At 35.9% G+C, this 16,684-nt stretch overlaps 1 protein-coding gene across 4 annotated transcripts in view; it reads right to left on the minus strand.

Annotated features, from left to right (window-relative positions):
• Nucleotides 1-16,684, minus strand: part of NFAT5 (nuclear factor of activated T cells 5) — a 53,604-nt gene that overhangs the window by 21,590 nt on the left and 15,330 nt on the right. For all 4 annotated transcript variants that reach the window (XM_085305729.1, XM_085305725.1, XM_085305726.1 and 1 more), the window contains 5 exons: nt 13,219-13,411; nt 7,271-7,461; nt 5,198-5,370; nt 754-888; nt 526-578 (listed from right to left, as the gene is read on the minus strand). In XM_085305729.1, the coding sequence (XP_085161855.1) occupies nt 526-578; nt 754-888; nt 5,198-5,370; nt 7,271-7,461; nt 13,219-13,411 (745 nt within the window). The remainder of the gene's footprint in view (nt 1-525; nt 579-753; nt 889-5,197; nt 5,371-7,270; nt 7,462-13,218; nt 13,412-16,684) is intronic.

Consider the following 16,684-nt stretch of genomic DNA (forward strand, 5'->3'; position numbering starts at 1 on the left):
AGAACAGTCTGTCTTATACCTTGTAAACTGACAAAGATTATAGACAGAGAACACTAAAACAAATAATTTAATTGTTTAGAACTTAATAATAAGTACAGAAAATAAGGAAGGTTAAATTTGGGCAAAACTCAAGTAGCCAAAGTATCATAAAAAATGGTACATCACAAATACAGCTACTATGTTGTTTTGTTTAAAAACATATTTTCTTTTCTTCAAAGCCAGGAAAATATTTTTCCTTATTTGTATTACTGACAGAAAATAAAACTACTAGCTATCTTTTTCAGCTTTAACCAACATAAGCCCCACACAGTATTTACAGCACTGCAAAGTAAGTCTCTCTGAAGTCAGTTTCCCCGAGTATACACTTCGCATTTTATATGTAATAAGCCACTGCTCCTGGCCCACAGTTGTCAGGACAACAGCAAACCTGTGAATCAAAATCTGTCTTGATGATGTTAAGGGGCAGTCTTTTCAGGTGTTTATAAAAAGAACAAATTATTAATAAAGAAAAAAAAAAGGAAATACCTGATGAAATAATTCCATGTCTATTTCAGCTTCTGCTTTCCAAGAATTTTCATCTAAATGAAAGTTAAAAAGCATAATTTATTGCACATCCATATAAAGCATTTTATTTTAGTGCCTTGATTCAGCTTATCAACTCATTCTCTACAACTAAACTATAACAAACAATGCAATTTTAAACCTAAACATGTTCTTTTCATCACCCCAAGCCAATGTTGCATTCACACTAACCAGACACATTTTCTTGGAAAATCACTTTTGTTCCCTTTAGAAAGTTTTTGCCAATCAGAAAAACTTCCTCTTCACCCTTCACTGAACAACTGTGCAGACTTTTCTTTAGTATCTCTGGAACTCCTGCTGGTTGAGCTGCAATAGGAAAAACAAAACAAAACAACATAGTTTGAAATCAAAGCAATATCAATATCCCAAAACAGAAGAATTTTCACTTACAGGATTAAAAGGAAAATTCTAAAATTCTTTTATTATTACATGACTCGTCACAAAAGTTTTCAAGAAATAACCATTTCTAATATTCCCTTGCTAAATATAATGACCTCTTAAAAAACACATTTAGAAATATTTTCCATTATTAAGCCTTTCCCTTTTCTACTAAATTTATTAAATCTTAAAAGAAACAATGCTTCCAAAGTGTTTGGATTAAAGCTTTATTTTTCCTGCTATGCACAAGCCATTTAAATAAAAAAGTAAATCCCATATTTCTGTATAGTTTTAAATGACAGAGCTTTTTGGCTAATGTAAGAATTAACCCAGAACTTTCTAGAGCTAAATATTCGGCTAATAATTCCAGTTTCTAATAAAGGTTTTTCAATTATCTTTTCTGCTCACCTTAAAATCATAGAGGCATGAGCTAGTATTTAAGTTTTGGACTCGCATGGCCTGCCTTGACTGTTTAGCAAGACCACTCTCTGGGCTCACTACACACAAGAAATTGGACTGTAACACTCCAAATTATTTAAGGATCTTTTAAAAAGGATTTTTCTGCAACTGCTGAACTGGGTTGCTTGGCAACTACTACGTAGCTAGAAAATATGCTGAAGGCACATGAACTTCTGGAAAGAGTAACTTGCCTTAGGTTTGCTAACAAATTAACAAAGTCTATTTAAAAACGTAAACCTTAAATAAAGAACCTGCATCCAATGATGTCTTTCCTTTATTTCCAGGAACATGCTACTACTTTGACAGCACTATTAGTTTTAAAGCACAAGATAAACAGACACTGATAAGTGGAAAATGTAAATCATTTGACCTAAATTTAGCTTGCTAAAAATCAAGTCTATTTGTTTCATACTACATTTCTTAAAACTTTACTTATGGAAAGACAGCTTTATTTCCAAACTCTGAAAGTCTTCAAATTTTTCCAAAAAATTTGAACATTCACATCCCTTAATTTTCTCTTAATTCCAAATCTTTTCTCACTAGTTATGTTTTTTAGCATCTTTAACCATTCTCAAGGTCCCTTTTGGAAAGCTGACAAGGGGAGGACCAGGAGAACCAAGAGGACTGATAGGACATATTTCAATTTCAGGGTGTTTCCAGCCATATGCAAATGTGTACAACACCTATTCTCTAAAATTAAAATACATTTTCATCATGGTTCTTAGGATGCTGCTTTCCAAGAGATCACATGCCACCAAATACATATATAGAATCATTTAGAAATCCTAAGTCTGTGTTAAGATACTTCTGTTTCAAAGTACTTAGTTTTATGTGACTGATATTTAAGGGCTTTATGTTGTTTTTAAATAAACAACCTATCAGTGTTACCATTTCCTAAATTCTGGGTCTTCTCCCTTCTGTTCACAGATGTCTGCGTACAGCAACAGCTCAGAGCTAGGTACAACGTAGTTCCTCAAACCAATAATGTTTGAATGATTTCAGTGAAACACTAACAGAGAAGAAACATTTTTGGTAGTGTTCACTTCAGAAGGAAGCACAAGGCAAACTCTTTAGAAAACAATGTCACTGGCAAATGAAAGGATCCTTTTCAGGTAGAGCGCTTTTTTTCAGGTGGAAACAATCATCTTTCATGTTAGAAAATGAAAGATTTTTTTGTTTTTACCATGAGATATTTCACAAATGTAAATCTTTATCTTACTATACATTTTACTATACATTTTACATAATATATTACATGCAACAGTAGAAATTTACTAAGCACCATGTAGTAACTTACATGCAACCAAAGTGATAATCATTAGTCTTAAATGATTCATATATTGCTATAATCAAATCATTTCTTCTTCACACCTATGTTAACAATTAAGACAAACCTCTGTTTCCACCCATACTTGACCTTACATGCTATTTAAGAGACACTGGGCAACTGACATCTCAGGACCTTGTCATAATATTCAAAAAAAAAAAAAAAAAAAGAAAAAAAAGAAAAAATTATTGTGTAGGTATAGGGGTTTTCTTTGTCCAAACCTAAGGAAAACATCTACCTAAATATTTTACTACTTTTTTTCCCCTCCAATGTATCTTGATAAGGATGCTTTTCTAACACAAAGATATATTATTTTCTAAATTATATTCCACTGAAATAATAAATAAACAAAACAGTTTCCTAGCAAGTGGAAGCAAAGCTGCCGATCAGGAAGCAATACTTTAAATCAAGATAGAGGTTGAAGGAAGTTGCAAAATGAAACAAATTGTTCAGAACATTTAGCACTGAAGTCTAATATAACTTACTTGCTAACCACAAAGAAAGCCTCTTTAGTTACAAAAGCATCACTTACAAATAAACAATCTCAATTACAATAGCCTATTTCTACTGTCCCTTTAAAAAAAGGAAAAAAAAAAAAGTAAAAAAGTCCTCTGATCTGTCATCCTTCTCACATATTCTGAGCTTTACACACTACCTAGATCTCAAAACATAGCTATCCATGTTAAGGACATCAACAGATGCATCCAACAAACAGTGAAGGAAGACTACAAGGAATACTCATAAACCAGTACTGGAATGGTCTCACTGATAAGCCAAGTAGGATGTGCAAGAAAAACAGCTTTTTAGCTGAACAGCCTTTTTTTGAAAACAGTCTTTAATGATCTGAAACTCTCAGTTTCTATTTATAATAGAACATTTTGGTCTGTAATGCGCCTAGGAAAATATCAGATGAATAACATCCCCATTCCCACCAGGATTTCACATATTTTAACTTTAACCAGCAAGTTAAAGCAGAAAAAAAAACCCAAACAAAAAAACCCTACACATAAATTGACTTCAGAGCTTTTATAGAAAAAGTTTTTTTGCATCTGAAAATTGACTAATACTATATGCTAAAATGCTATGCTGAGTGGGATGGAGCTACTCAGACTACCACATTCCTAACAAACATCACATATGTATTTTTCAACAACATAAATGCATAAATTGGGTAATTCTTCCAGTTTTAAAAGCCCTGGGAAACTGGCGACAGACAGGAATGCCTCAAGTTAATCTTTCTGGAAAAGATCCCCAAACAGCAAACTACTGCCTAAAGCATGAAATATAGCTGGAGAGAGCAGCAGAGACCTTCTTTGCATCAGCTGTGGTACTTCTTTGGATATCAGCCTTTACAGGGTTTCCACAACTGCTCTTGCAAATCTTGCACAAGGTATTCTGAGACACTCGGACACTGGGAATGAAAGATTGGCTATATGCCACATCTGCCTTACATGCCTGCTGCCTGCAGCACACCAATAGTGTGCTGGTATCTAATGTGGAAGCTGTCATATTTTTAAATTATCTCCTCTTCCAATCTGTTTTTCCACTGGCAATAAAGCTGCAATTTCTTAAGAGTTGAACGGGAATCTGACACAATACATACTGATTATGTTCAGAAAAAAAAATAGCAACCTCAATTGGTACAGTAGATGGAGCACAACACAAACACGCAGAAGCTTGAATATTCCTACTGTATTCCATTTATTGAAGAAAAGTTCTCCTATATTCATGTTCATCAACAAATAGTAGTAATCCCATCAACCGCTGTATTATACACATTTCCTTATTGTTTCTCTTGGACCAATGAACAGAAAACCCTACAACTGGAAGCCAGTAGTGAGCTATATTGAATTTCATCCTTATTTTGAAAATTATAAAAGAAAGACGGAAATTTCATCAAGATCAATAAGGCTCCTTTGCCAGAAAGCAGGGAAAACGTTTCCCGCCTTGTGGTTTCCCTAAGCGAAGGGCAGATCAGGGCACAGGCTCTCTCCTATTAGCATACTGCCATCTCTGGATTTGACTCTATATGCAGAGGATAACCTCTGATGTAGTGGTCTCCTCTGATTCCATTTTCCATAGTATTCTTTGGCCCAATAAACTGCCATAACCGTAAAAGCCATGGTTACCAAATTCTAATACATCTTTTCTACCACTGAAAGCTACTGATGAAAATGACAATACAAAAGAGAATAAAATCTGTACCAGAAAAGTCAAGTTCAAAGCAATCATGACAAACTCTGATAAACATTTAGTTTAATAAAAGAGCAAGCAATTTATGACTGATGAGTATTTTTTAAAAGCAAATTTTATACCCTTCATTAAAAAAAAGACTTCCGTCAGCTATTTTGAAATAATCATATATTAATATTGCTTCTTTTTATAAGGCATTTTATTTTCAATCATATTAAAATCCAAATGCCTCTAATTTCAACGTATTTTGTTACTTACTGCACAAAATTGGGGAAGAAGGTGTCTGAAGAGTCAAAGTTGAACCATCTTTGCGTGTGATGTTAACACGAAATACCAGTCTGGCACGTGTGCTTTTTTTCTTGGAACCAGCAATCCCTATCCTAGCTTCAACATCAGCATTTCTCAGCTTCAGTATTCCCACGCAGTCAACCCTAACAACACATAACATTATTGTCAGCGCCCAATGACTTCAAAATCAACAAATACTAGAGTTTAGTAATATATGGAGTTCTGTAAGTTTAGCATCTTTAAAAATCTTTCACCTGTTAAACAGGCTATAAGAATCAAAATTTGCAACAAATTACCGAAATATTTTTAGTTTTTTTATTTAAATGAAATCTCTATATAAACTTCCTCACTATGTAGCCCTATTTTCAATGCATCCCTACTTAATATGGATGCTGAATGACAGGAGGAAAGAATACGCAAGTACTATGAATAAAACAGAAAACTTAAAGTACTTCTGTTAAGCATTCAGTCTGTTGTCACATATCTTCATTTTCCCACTCTTGGGACTAGTTCTAGGTATGTAGGATTATTATTACAAAATATTCTGCATTCACTTAAAGTTGTAATAGAAGAAAACTTACTCTAGTCATATCATTTATTTCTTTTCAGTGGAACTTGGTGGAAGCAAGTAACAGATACACTATACTATATTTATGGTCGTAGTGAAAGTGCATACTCCACTTAGGGMCAGGGTCAGAGAATGGTGCAACATCAACTTTTAGAAAGATGTCTATTAGATGCAAACTAACATTATATATCTATATATATATATTTTTTTTTTCTTGAAACATTAAGAAAATAATACTGTAGATTTAACAAGATCTTAGGCACTATAACCAAAAATCACAGGGACCACTTGATATCTAATTTATGGAGAACAGATTTTTGTGCTATAAAATGAGGGCCAAGGAGAGGCAGCTGGGAATCAGAGAGAACAAGAGTGTGATTCAGAAGGTGGCACTGACATTACTATCAATGGAGAGATGCTATTGCATCACTGAAATACCATTAAAAAAAGTTCTACCCAGTAGGAAGACTTTTTTTTTGCAAAAATAGCGAAGTTTAAGTCTTTTTGCACAGATATTCCTAGTTCATCTCACTAGTATCTCTACACTTACATACCTTGATATTAGCACTCAAGGACAATAGAACTACTGTTTAAGAGGCAGTTTTCAAATTTACCAGGGAAAATATTTCAAATTTTAAAAAAAATGTATTTAGTCTATCAGTAAACTATATTATTATCCTGCTTAAGAAGTAGACATTGCAAACGAAAGCAATGTTTCTTCTCTTAACACATGACCAGTTTTTAAATGCAGACATGTGGCTTTCAAACACATATCCATAGAAAGAAAAGAAGTTTTCTGTGAAATAAAACAGTCAGGCAGACATGGCTGCTCAAAAATCTCCTACAGTATGCCTTCAGACAGACTTCATCTCTTCTGAACAACAAATAAGTACTGTTTAAATGCATCTGAAAAACATTATATACCCAAAATGATGCCTGTATCCTGACCAGGTAAGTTCTGTAAAGCTAGCAAAGCACTAGGCAGTCATTCCTGACACAGGACTAACTGAGGAAAATGACAGAAATGGAACAAATGAAGAGAGAAGAGAAAATCCTGGAAGAATTTAGCCTCACCAGCCACCATTTCCAATCCCTTTGGGCCTACCTCCTCAATATAGGATCTGAAGACCCCAGTACTCTCATTCTTCTCTCTTCTGGTTAGTAATTAACACTGTTCATACAGCACTTGAATATGCACTTTTTTTTTTTTTAAGACCCTCTAATATAACTAAGTTAATATAAAACATTTTAGGAAAGACAAAGTATTAAGTATAATAAACAAGAACAAGAAATGGAATTTAAGAGGTTTTCTTAAACATGTAACTCCACTAAGTGTTTGATGTGTGCTCAGGTTTTCACACTTTAAACTGTTAACATACTATCTTCTCCACTAACCTAAAAAGGAAAATCAGTTTCTGAAAATGGGCCAATAAATGAAAACACTAAAACACATAAATAAATAAGAAGTTACTTACGCAAGTGTCATATTGTTGCTAGGGTCAAGTCCAACCTCGATAACTGTAGTTCCCTCTATATCTACTTCTTTACAGGGAGTTGTGTTTCTTCCAGTTACTCTGCAGGCCTGGTAGAATCCGTGTGGTTTCACTCGACCAGAATCATTACCCACAAACACCTGCAGCACTACTGGCTCATTGTGACCCTCCAGCTGAAACAAGCAAAAAAATCTAGATTATTTCTACTGATACTTAAGCAAGGAAACATTTTACTCAGCTGAACTTCTTTCAAGCGAATTTACTCCCAATGATGTTAGAAGCAATTCTAAGAGAAGCAGCATTTAATCTAGTTTATAAATAGAACGGTAATTAATATTTTTAATCTTTTGTCATTGGTTCTTCCACGAAAAGAAACAAACAACTCATTTAATACACAGCTGAAAGGAAGACTGCTTTTTCAAGAAAAAAAAGGAAAGGAACACAGAAAGGAACACAGAAAGGAACACAGAAAGGAACATGGTATAAAAAGGTTACTATATCTTAGTGCTTTTTTCTTTCATTAGTAAAATCCCACTGTTAGTATCATTTCTGTAACAGATTCAGTATACATAAAAGTCCTCCTATGCTACACTGCTAGTTTTCCAATAAAACAAACAAACACTGAACATTACATTATAAAACAAAAATTAAGCATTTGGTTTTTTTGAACAACACTGCAGTTAATTTGAATGTTCAGGGACACAGTAAGTACTATACCACAACTCTCCTACAGATTCAGTAAACCTAGGCTACTGAACAAGGGTACTGTTACCAATCCAAAGCATATGTCTGAACTCTGAAATCACCAGAGGGATAATTCTGACAGTCATTTGCCCTCTGAAAAACATTAGGTCCCTTAGGTTCCCTGTGTTCTGAGAACCTTTTCTTAATATGACTTCTCACCAAAAGCTTCACTTTGCTCCTTAGCATGGAAGGAGATGGCTTAATAAACAGCTAGAAAGAAAGGCTTGAAGATGCATTCAAAAGTAAGTTGGGATCTCATAGAAAATTTCTGTGTATTTTGGAAAAAGAAAAAAAACAGAAGAGAGAATTCTAAAATGAAGCAAGCCATGGATATCTGATTGCAATGAAAGCCACTGTTCTCCTACAGAAAAGTTTCTAGAGAAAGTAATGATTTGTTTTCTAGTTGTGTTCACTCTACTGATTTCCTCTTGAAAACATTCAAGATGGAGGAATAAGACCACTAACGGACAAACCTCAGCCAGATTTTGGATATACTGATGTAGTAGGTATCTTCTGGGAAGCTAGAACTACCAATGTCATTCTAATCAGCAGGCTCTGTTGAGGAGAAAGACTGGGAACAGAGAGTCAAGGTGTGTGGGGGGGTCCATTTTGGTATTTTAACACTGAACCCCTTTTAGGTAGAGAGCTCAATGAATTGTTTTAGTGCCATATCAACAAGGTTGCTTTGGCAAGGACAGCACCAAAACAGCTAACCAGTGCTGTTTTTCCTCCACTGGTTGTGGAGACACTATGAAAGGCATGTAACAGCCTCTCTCATCATCTTGGCTGGACAGTAATTATTCTAGTGATATTACCAGCATGAGAATATGTTTTAATTGATGGCTGGAGTACCTCCCACATACAGTTTCCATTCTGGATAATCTGTTTTTTGTCAGACAAGTCTAAGGTTGGCTTAAACAGTTTTCATCTTGCAAACTGACTGTAGACCCTGCAGTTCAGAAGGTTAAAAAAACAAAACAAAACAAAACAAAACAAACAAACAAACAAACCAACCACAGAACCTGCTTCTCCTTCTCAGTCTCCATCTGGATGGTTGCCTGTCACAAGTGCTATCAGAGAAGACCAGGCACAGATTCTCTACTGAACTAGAAGCAATTTATACTGTTCTATGCTATGTTTAAACACACACACACACAAATTGTTCTTTATATAGTTTTTTCTCTCTAGTTCAGATTTGCTGAATAGCCCTTGCCTCTTGGTGACTGTCCAACCCTGCCAGGCTTATGTATGCAGGGTATGAACCAGCTTGCCTACTGGTAAAGCAAGCTTGAACTTCCAGAAATCCAATGACAGTAGATTCTTCTGAACAGAGAATTTTCACTGATGGCACTGAAGGGTAACTGGGAGAAGAAATAAAACGAAGTTCAGATGAACAAAGGCCCACTAAGAAAGTTCAAATAAATGAGCACTAAATCACCACAGCAACAGGGGTATATGAATGGATTCTTTTCTTATGAAACTTTACTGGTTTTCCGCATTGCTCATCAAGACTGGGTAAAGTGTTGGAGATGCTTGCAACACAGTCAAACTGGACTTCAAAGACAAGTATACTTGTAAACCCCCTTTATCAGCACAGATTTTAAGGCCTGCACAATAAACAAACATTTCTTTGTGGACCTGGTATATTAGTTGTCATCAAGAACTGCTTTGCTGCTTTCTCAGAGTGGCAAAACCAAGAAAACATGAGAGGAAATGTCTTCTACCTTTCCTATCTGCATGATAGCCAAGATAGTTGTCTGAAGTCCAGTTTCTTCATTAAGACTTCTCTGAGATGTATTACTTTTTACTGAACTTTACTGTGTTCATACATGAGCAAGCTAACAGCTCACACATGCGTGCTCTAACACAGCTCAGGCATAAGCGCTGTGCTGGGCATCAGTATTTGGGTTTCAGTAGCTTAGGGCAGCAGGGGTGACCTGTGTGGGAGGAGACCATGAACTATTGTGTACAATCACAGTGGTTCCAGCTAGCTCCAAAACCAACSTAAACACTCCATCGCATGCCAAAACTTCAGCCAGAGGAGCACATAATGCCCCTGCTTGCTCAGAGATCTTTAAGAAAGGGCAGCAGCTATTGGGAGAAGAGACACGTAAGGAGACATGCCAAAAGACATGCAGGGATATACTGGAAGAGACACACCGAAGGAGAAACTGCTTAGCAGACACGCAGCTGAAGATATGCTCTTGGAAGGAGGTGCTCCATGACAAGCAAGAACGCCCTTGGCAAGCCCACAGAGTACTCCATGCTGGGGCAAAGACAGATTGCAGCTGTGGGTGAGCCACACTGGGGCAGGGACAGCCATGACAGACTGTGGCCTGTGGAGGAACCATGCTGAAGTGGAGACATTAACAATCATGAAGGACTAGAGGGAAATCAGTACGAAGCTTGGAGAAGGGGCAGACAAATTGTTACATACATGACCCTCAAAGGAATGGGTACAGACTGAGTGTGACCAGTTGCAAAAACAAGGAAAGTTGAGACAAAGAAGGACAGATAGGCGTTTTGCTTAAGTTGAGCCTGGTAAAAGGGGCAGAAAGGTACTACGAGATTGTTTAGGTTTTCTTTTTTCTCAATATCTGTATCAGTGATTAGAAGTCTGTGTCACCTGGCAAAAAAGTTAAATGAAGTAAAAATTCCCTGACTTGAGGCTTTTTTGCTGACAAGACATTAATATAAACAAAAAGTCTAAAACTAAAGAAAGTTCAAACTCACAATAATCTCTAGCCACTGCAGAACTGGATCGCAAATTCCTTAGGCACACTTACGGTTTCAGGCAATTTTTTTTTTTTTTTTTTTTAATCTTTGGGTCACATGCCCACAACTAATTTTTATGCACAGAAAGGAATATTAAGACAACTGCTGACTAATCTTAGTTATCTGTGAAGAACTTATGAAATCCATCTGAGGGACAAGATAGAACAAAAAACAAAACAAAAATCTGTTACATGAGGAGTTTTCTAGCTCTATAATGCAAATGCTGAGATAGTGAACAGGTAGCTTGAAAAAGATTTTTGCTGTAAACAACAGAAGCCTTAGTTTTCTCATTCTATAACTGACTTGTTGCCACAACTTTTTTTTAAAAAAAAAATTTTGATGAAGCAGCCGCCCTAAGGAACTATGTATGAAAGAACAAGAAACACATCCACAGAGTATGGAACTAATTTTCATCTTCCAAGCTGTCAGAAGAAGTCTTTAAACTCTAAGCTCTCCTACAGCAAAAGATAACTTTGTAAGTAGCTTACAGCACTGAATACATTCTTGCCTGAAAGTCTAATGTTATATGTAATTTCTCCCTTCTGTGAATACATGCTTTCAATAATAATACATTACACACTTTTCTAACTCTCAGTTGGAGTCTTAATTCTGCTGAAACTAGAAAATTCCCTTTCTAAGAATTACAGGAATTAAAAAACCTAGATGGCACTCTCAGACAAGAAGAGAGATGCTACATGTCTATTCTTCTTAGGAACTCTTATGCACAGAAAAATTGTTTCAGACTAGAAAACAATGCTGAAGTGGTTTTATTATAACGATCATACTGTGGTGCACCGCAACTTCTATAGTGACATTTGCTTAGTTTCTCCCCTGCTCAGATCAAGCATAGCAGCCCCCCTACCATTTGCTTTAGGAAACGGTCACCAACACAGTTCCAAAGTTTCCGGATTGCCTACATAAGAAAGATTGTTTAGTCTTCCTTGCAGATGCACAGTTGGCTGAAATCCTTCCTGAGGAGAAGGCTTGGTTAGCAGGAGGCTCCTGTTAGTTATTTGTAGAAAGTGTCATCTTCTACCTCCTCCTGGTCAAGTAGTCTCTAACACCTTTCTACATAATCTCCCAAAATTCCTTCCGCCTTTGATCTCAACTGGTCTGTCTCCAGGTTCATGCTGGAGCTCTGTGCAGTCAAGGAGCTCCGTACCATACAGCATGATTTCCCCAGTGCCCATCCATGACTGCATTCCAGCAGTCATGCCCTGTGCCCTATCCAAAGTCTCTGCAATTCCAGGGGAGTCACAGCACTGTGACTACACATGGAAAGGGAAAAAAAAAAGAAAAAAAAAGAAAAAAAAACTTCAAACTCATACTCTTTGCAATAGTGTGCAGACACTGGAGAAGAGCCTCTGAAAATTATCCCTTTGAGCAGGAAAGTGAAAACCCTCTTTGTAGCCTTCTTTCTCATGAATGTCCTCAATTTGCAGTTCTTCCTCTCCTACCTCTGGGCTTCGGTCCCAATTCTGGTGGAACCTGCCTTAAAGCCCTCACCAGACTAGCAAGCCTGATCACAAAAATTTTTCCCTCCTCTGAATCAGGTAAATTACACTAGTTCGCCTTTTTCCCTTTTAAACGAGACATTGTGATAAAAGATTCTTGCTGAAGACACCACACATGCAACCAGGCACTGGACTGTTGACTGCATCTGCTTCTACACAGACCTTTCTTTGGCCAGAAGTATTGAAATCAGGCCACCACTCAGGCCTCTGTCCTATTCACCATAGCCTCAGAGCAAGTGATTAACAAACTATAAGGCACCAAACCAATATAGGAAACAGGTTGCATCTGTTAAGCATGCATAGAACCACTTCCTCTTCTCTTTCCCCCAATTACCAGTTGCTCTAATCCACACATACTTCACACTGTTGCTAACCATACTGAGCAGTAAGATGTACAAGCACATCTCAGTTAACAAATCTTTATGACTCTGCTTGAAAAACAGCTAACATATGGATTTAGATACTTTTCAGAGAAAAAAAAAAATTTACGTATCTTTTGGAATGAAACGTAGCTTTATGTCCTTACCAACTAGGCATAACAATGACCACACTGTCAGCAGCAATTTAACAGTTATATAACTGTATCGTGTCAGTTATATACACTTCAAGTGTCTTCCTGTTTACACACTGTTCATGTAATGGAAGTCAAGACATGCATCACAGATGATGTAATTACTGTCTTAACTTAAAAATTACTGCCTTCTGTTACTTCATTATGAAAGTAATATATACACTCTAAACTGGCACAAGATATAGTGCTACAGTACAGTGAAGAGACTGTACTTTTCCTTCTAAGAAATGGAAATTATAGGCCCTATTTGTCCTGAACCAGTTCCCATTCTAATAAAATATCCCTTAGAAAGGGATACTTGCATGAGTTATTACTAAACAGCCTACCTTTACAGTTGGAAAACCTTGCTGTGTCCGGTCTTTCACTGAGCCTCGGCTGCCTTCAGTCAGATAACGAGCCCTGTGTTGGGTTTCCGGCTGTACCACTATCTTCAGCTCCTTCCCCTCACTTTTAGTAGGATACTGACCACACAACATTGGGGTCTTCTTCCCTCCTGCTCCTTTCTGGCTCTCTGATGCTCTGAGAAGTCAAAGCAGACCATTGAAAAGATGTTATAAGCAGCTCTCCAATTAAAGTAAACTAAATCACAGAAAGGCTAAAAAGATAAAGAGTGTGTATTAGCAAACAGAGAAATTATAGTTAAGAGCAAACTTTGTAATTCTCTCTTTGACGGAGAAGAAAACCTGCAGGATGAAGAGGAATGGTGCTTCCCTCCCTCTTCCATCCACTGCAGATAGGAACTGCTTTTCAGAGAGTGAACATAAATGAAGGGAAAAGCAATTAGCATTAAAATATGTTAACAAACCAAAGCAGGCTTATAACCTGCTATTTTCATAGCATATGATACAGTCTGATATTCATTGCATAAACTGTTTCACTTCTGTTACAAATATATGTACACCCACACACACACACACACACAGAGAGAGAGAGAGAGAGAGAGAGAGAAAATGGATTTAAGGTTAAATGATACTACTTTTTCAAACAGGAAGACAGCCCCATGCCTGTCTCCTCCTGAACTTGCATACTGATGCAAACTCAAATGTTGACTTCTATCAAAAGATTGATAAACTTATCTTAAAATAAACTGATTATTGTAAAAAGATCTGACATAACTGCATTAACTTTAAAGTTGCAGTATATGCAAAAAGACAGTCTCCTCCCAGGTGTTTATCTTATAGTATACCGTATCTTGTGATCAGTTCCATAATTAAAACCTGAATGAAGAAGCCCTCCAAAGTATAACTTTCTCTAATTGATCACTTTGTGTCCACTTTAAATCAAAAGGGAGAAAAACTTCTGACCTTACACATAACTATTTTGTATAACTAGCCTGAACTGAACTCTCGCAAAGCCATTTACTATTAGCAAATATAAACATGACATGGCAAACATGACAGGAAGAGGCTCAGTGAGTTCATGCAGAATGCAGTATTTATTTTTACTGCCAAAAATGAGTTTCTAATGCTTAATGACTGAAGAAAACAGTTTAAAAACAGCAGGTATGAGCTGCCTAAAAACCAAATCCTCTTTCAGTGTACAACATACAAAAGTAATTTATTCAGGATTTTTTCTGAGGCAGACTGGTGCAAGAAATGCTTTTTTCTTYAAAATCATTTGCTGAGAGTTTTACTACTATATGGCTCTTTCATTGACCTTAGAGTAACCTACAGTGTTATTTTCCCAATTACCAACAGACACTAACGTATCTCAACACCCTTCCTAAAACTCCTGCTGCACAGTGGAATAGCACAAGGCCTCATAGTATACAAATAATCCCAAAGCACAGTTTAACAGCGCTTTTCCTACAAAAAGGGCTTCTGTTACTCTAGGGAATAATGGAGATCTTGTCCCTTGACTGTACTACAACTCATGTCCCATTTGTCATGCTCTTACTTCTAGCAAATCTTGCAAGCTTTTTGAATAACAGTAACAAAAAAGGTTAAAATGCAGGCTGGTGAGCTGTTATGAGGTGTCACCCTTTTTTTATGTTCATGTAGGTTAACCATTTAGGACTGAAATTGCCCAGTGAGCCTATAGCTTACTCAGTCTAAGTTCAGCACAGAACCTCAGTGCACTTCCCTGACCAAATCTGGCTGTCATGTATGCTCGCTCTCAATAGCAACAGAAAAGATGTGGAGGATAGAGATTGTATAAAAAAATAATAAAACCAAAACATAACAAAACATATCACTCTGCTATATAATCAACTACTATATATAATCAACAGTTTTTATATATATATATATATATATATGTATATATATATATATATATATAAAATAAAAAAAGAAAAAGCTACTTAAAACATATCTTCTTTTAAGAAAATAAAACACACTAAATTCTCCTCCTATGCAGCATATACAAAACCTGTGATATACTAAATAAACTGTAAGCACCATAGTGCTGTTAGTGAAAATGATAATCTAACAAGCTTGAATTTGATTAATATTTTTGCATGACTTGCACTGTATTTTCTGTCAGAACATTACTCTGACAATTAAGAGAAATACTAACTTTCAATTAATGTCTTCTCTTTTTCTTATTCAGAATTTTAAATTACACAACTAAAAATCTATTAGCTTCCCACAGAGAACCTGAAAAGGAATGCTGAGCAACTTCAGCTACTATGAACACAGTCACATTATTCAAAACTCTGAGTCTGGAATTCATGTTTTATTTGCCTTAATTAGGCAAGTTATGTACTGTAATTTCACAGGAGAATGTACAGCATAAATACATCATACGGACTACTTATTCTGATCTTGTTACACTTGCAAATTCCAGCTACACAAATCAGTACAGATGACTACAGTACTATTGAATTTTGAAGGGAAGAGTCAGAAAGGCAGCCAAAATTAAATTCACTTTTAACGCTCAAAATGCAAGACTTTAAATAGTGTAACACTAATACTCTGGCCTCTCAATGTTTTCCTGAAATTCCTTTACTCCTAAAACCCAAGTTACCTAAATTGCCAAGATACTAATACTTTATACATCACATTTGTGTGAAGAGATGTTGCTTATCAGTTGTTTGCAACATTTCCTTCTAGAAACTTAAAGTTATGGTTACCTTAAATCAGATTATAAATGTGTGAAAATAATTGTAAAGTCTTCACCAAAATTTCTCATTGGTCTTTCTCCTCAAATTACGAGGCTGTATCATTTACCCGTCCTTTTAATTTAGGAAACTTATACTAGTAACATCCAAGTACATATAAACAGCAAAAGTAGTATTTCACACACACAATTATTTATTAGCTAAGTTGTTATCCGAAAATGTCTCTTCAAAGCTAGCACTTCTTTTCTTTAAGAAAAAAAAAGTCAAAATCCATATGCTTCTATTACACTAGATTTAATAAGCTAATGTTTGTCTGGTCCTGCACTTGCTTCATGGCTGTTCCAAATGAAGACCTAAAAGCGAAAGCGAGACCAAGCATAACTGAAATATGAGCATCTTTCCTCTAAATCTCCATCAATTCAAACCTTTTAAAGACAGCTTTCATGAATTCTAACAGTTCCTCCAGAAGTACTTTTTTTCTAGCTCTGAAAGGCAACTAAAAGCCTCTTTTGAGGCAAACACTATTTCCACTTCACCAATTAGCAAGTGTTCATTCCCTGCTTTTTTTCTTAAAGCCAAAAATAAATCACCTCACTTGGATATACTCCATCAGTCTGCAAAGTTTTTTTTTTTTTTAAAAAAAAAATCTAGTCACTACTGTGACCTAGATTCATAATGCTAAATCTCTGTATTTTAACTGCAAAATTAACTTTCCTACTTTAATGTATTAG

The sequence above is a fragment of the Rhea americana genome, unplaced genomic scaffold (genome assembly GCF_003343005.1).
Source record: "Rhea americana isolate MKP2758 unplaced genomic scaffold, rheAme1 scaffold_226, whole genome shotgun sequence".
NCBI classification, from domain to species: domain Eukaryota; kingdom Metazoa; phylum Chordata; class Aves; order Rheiformes; family Rheidae; genus Rhea; species Rhea americana.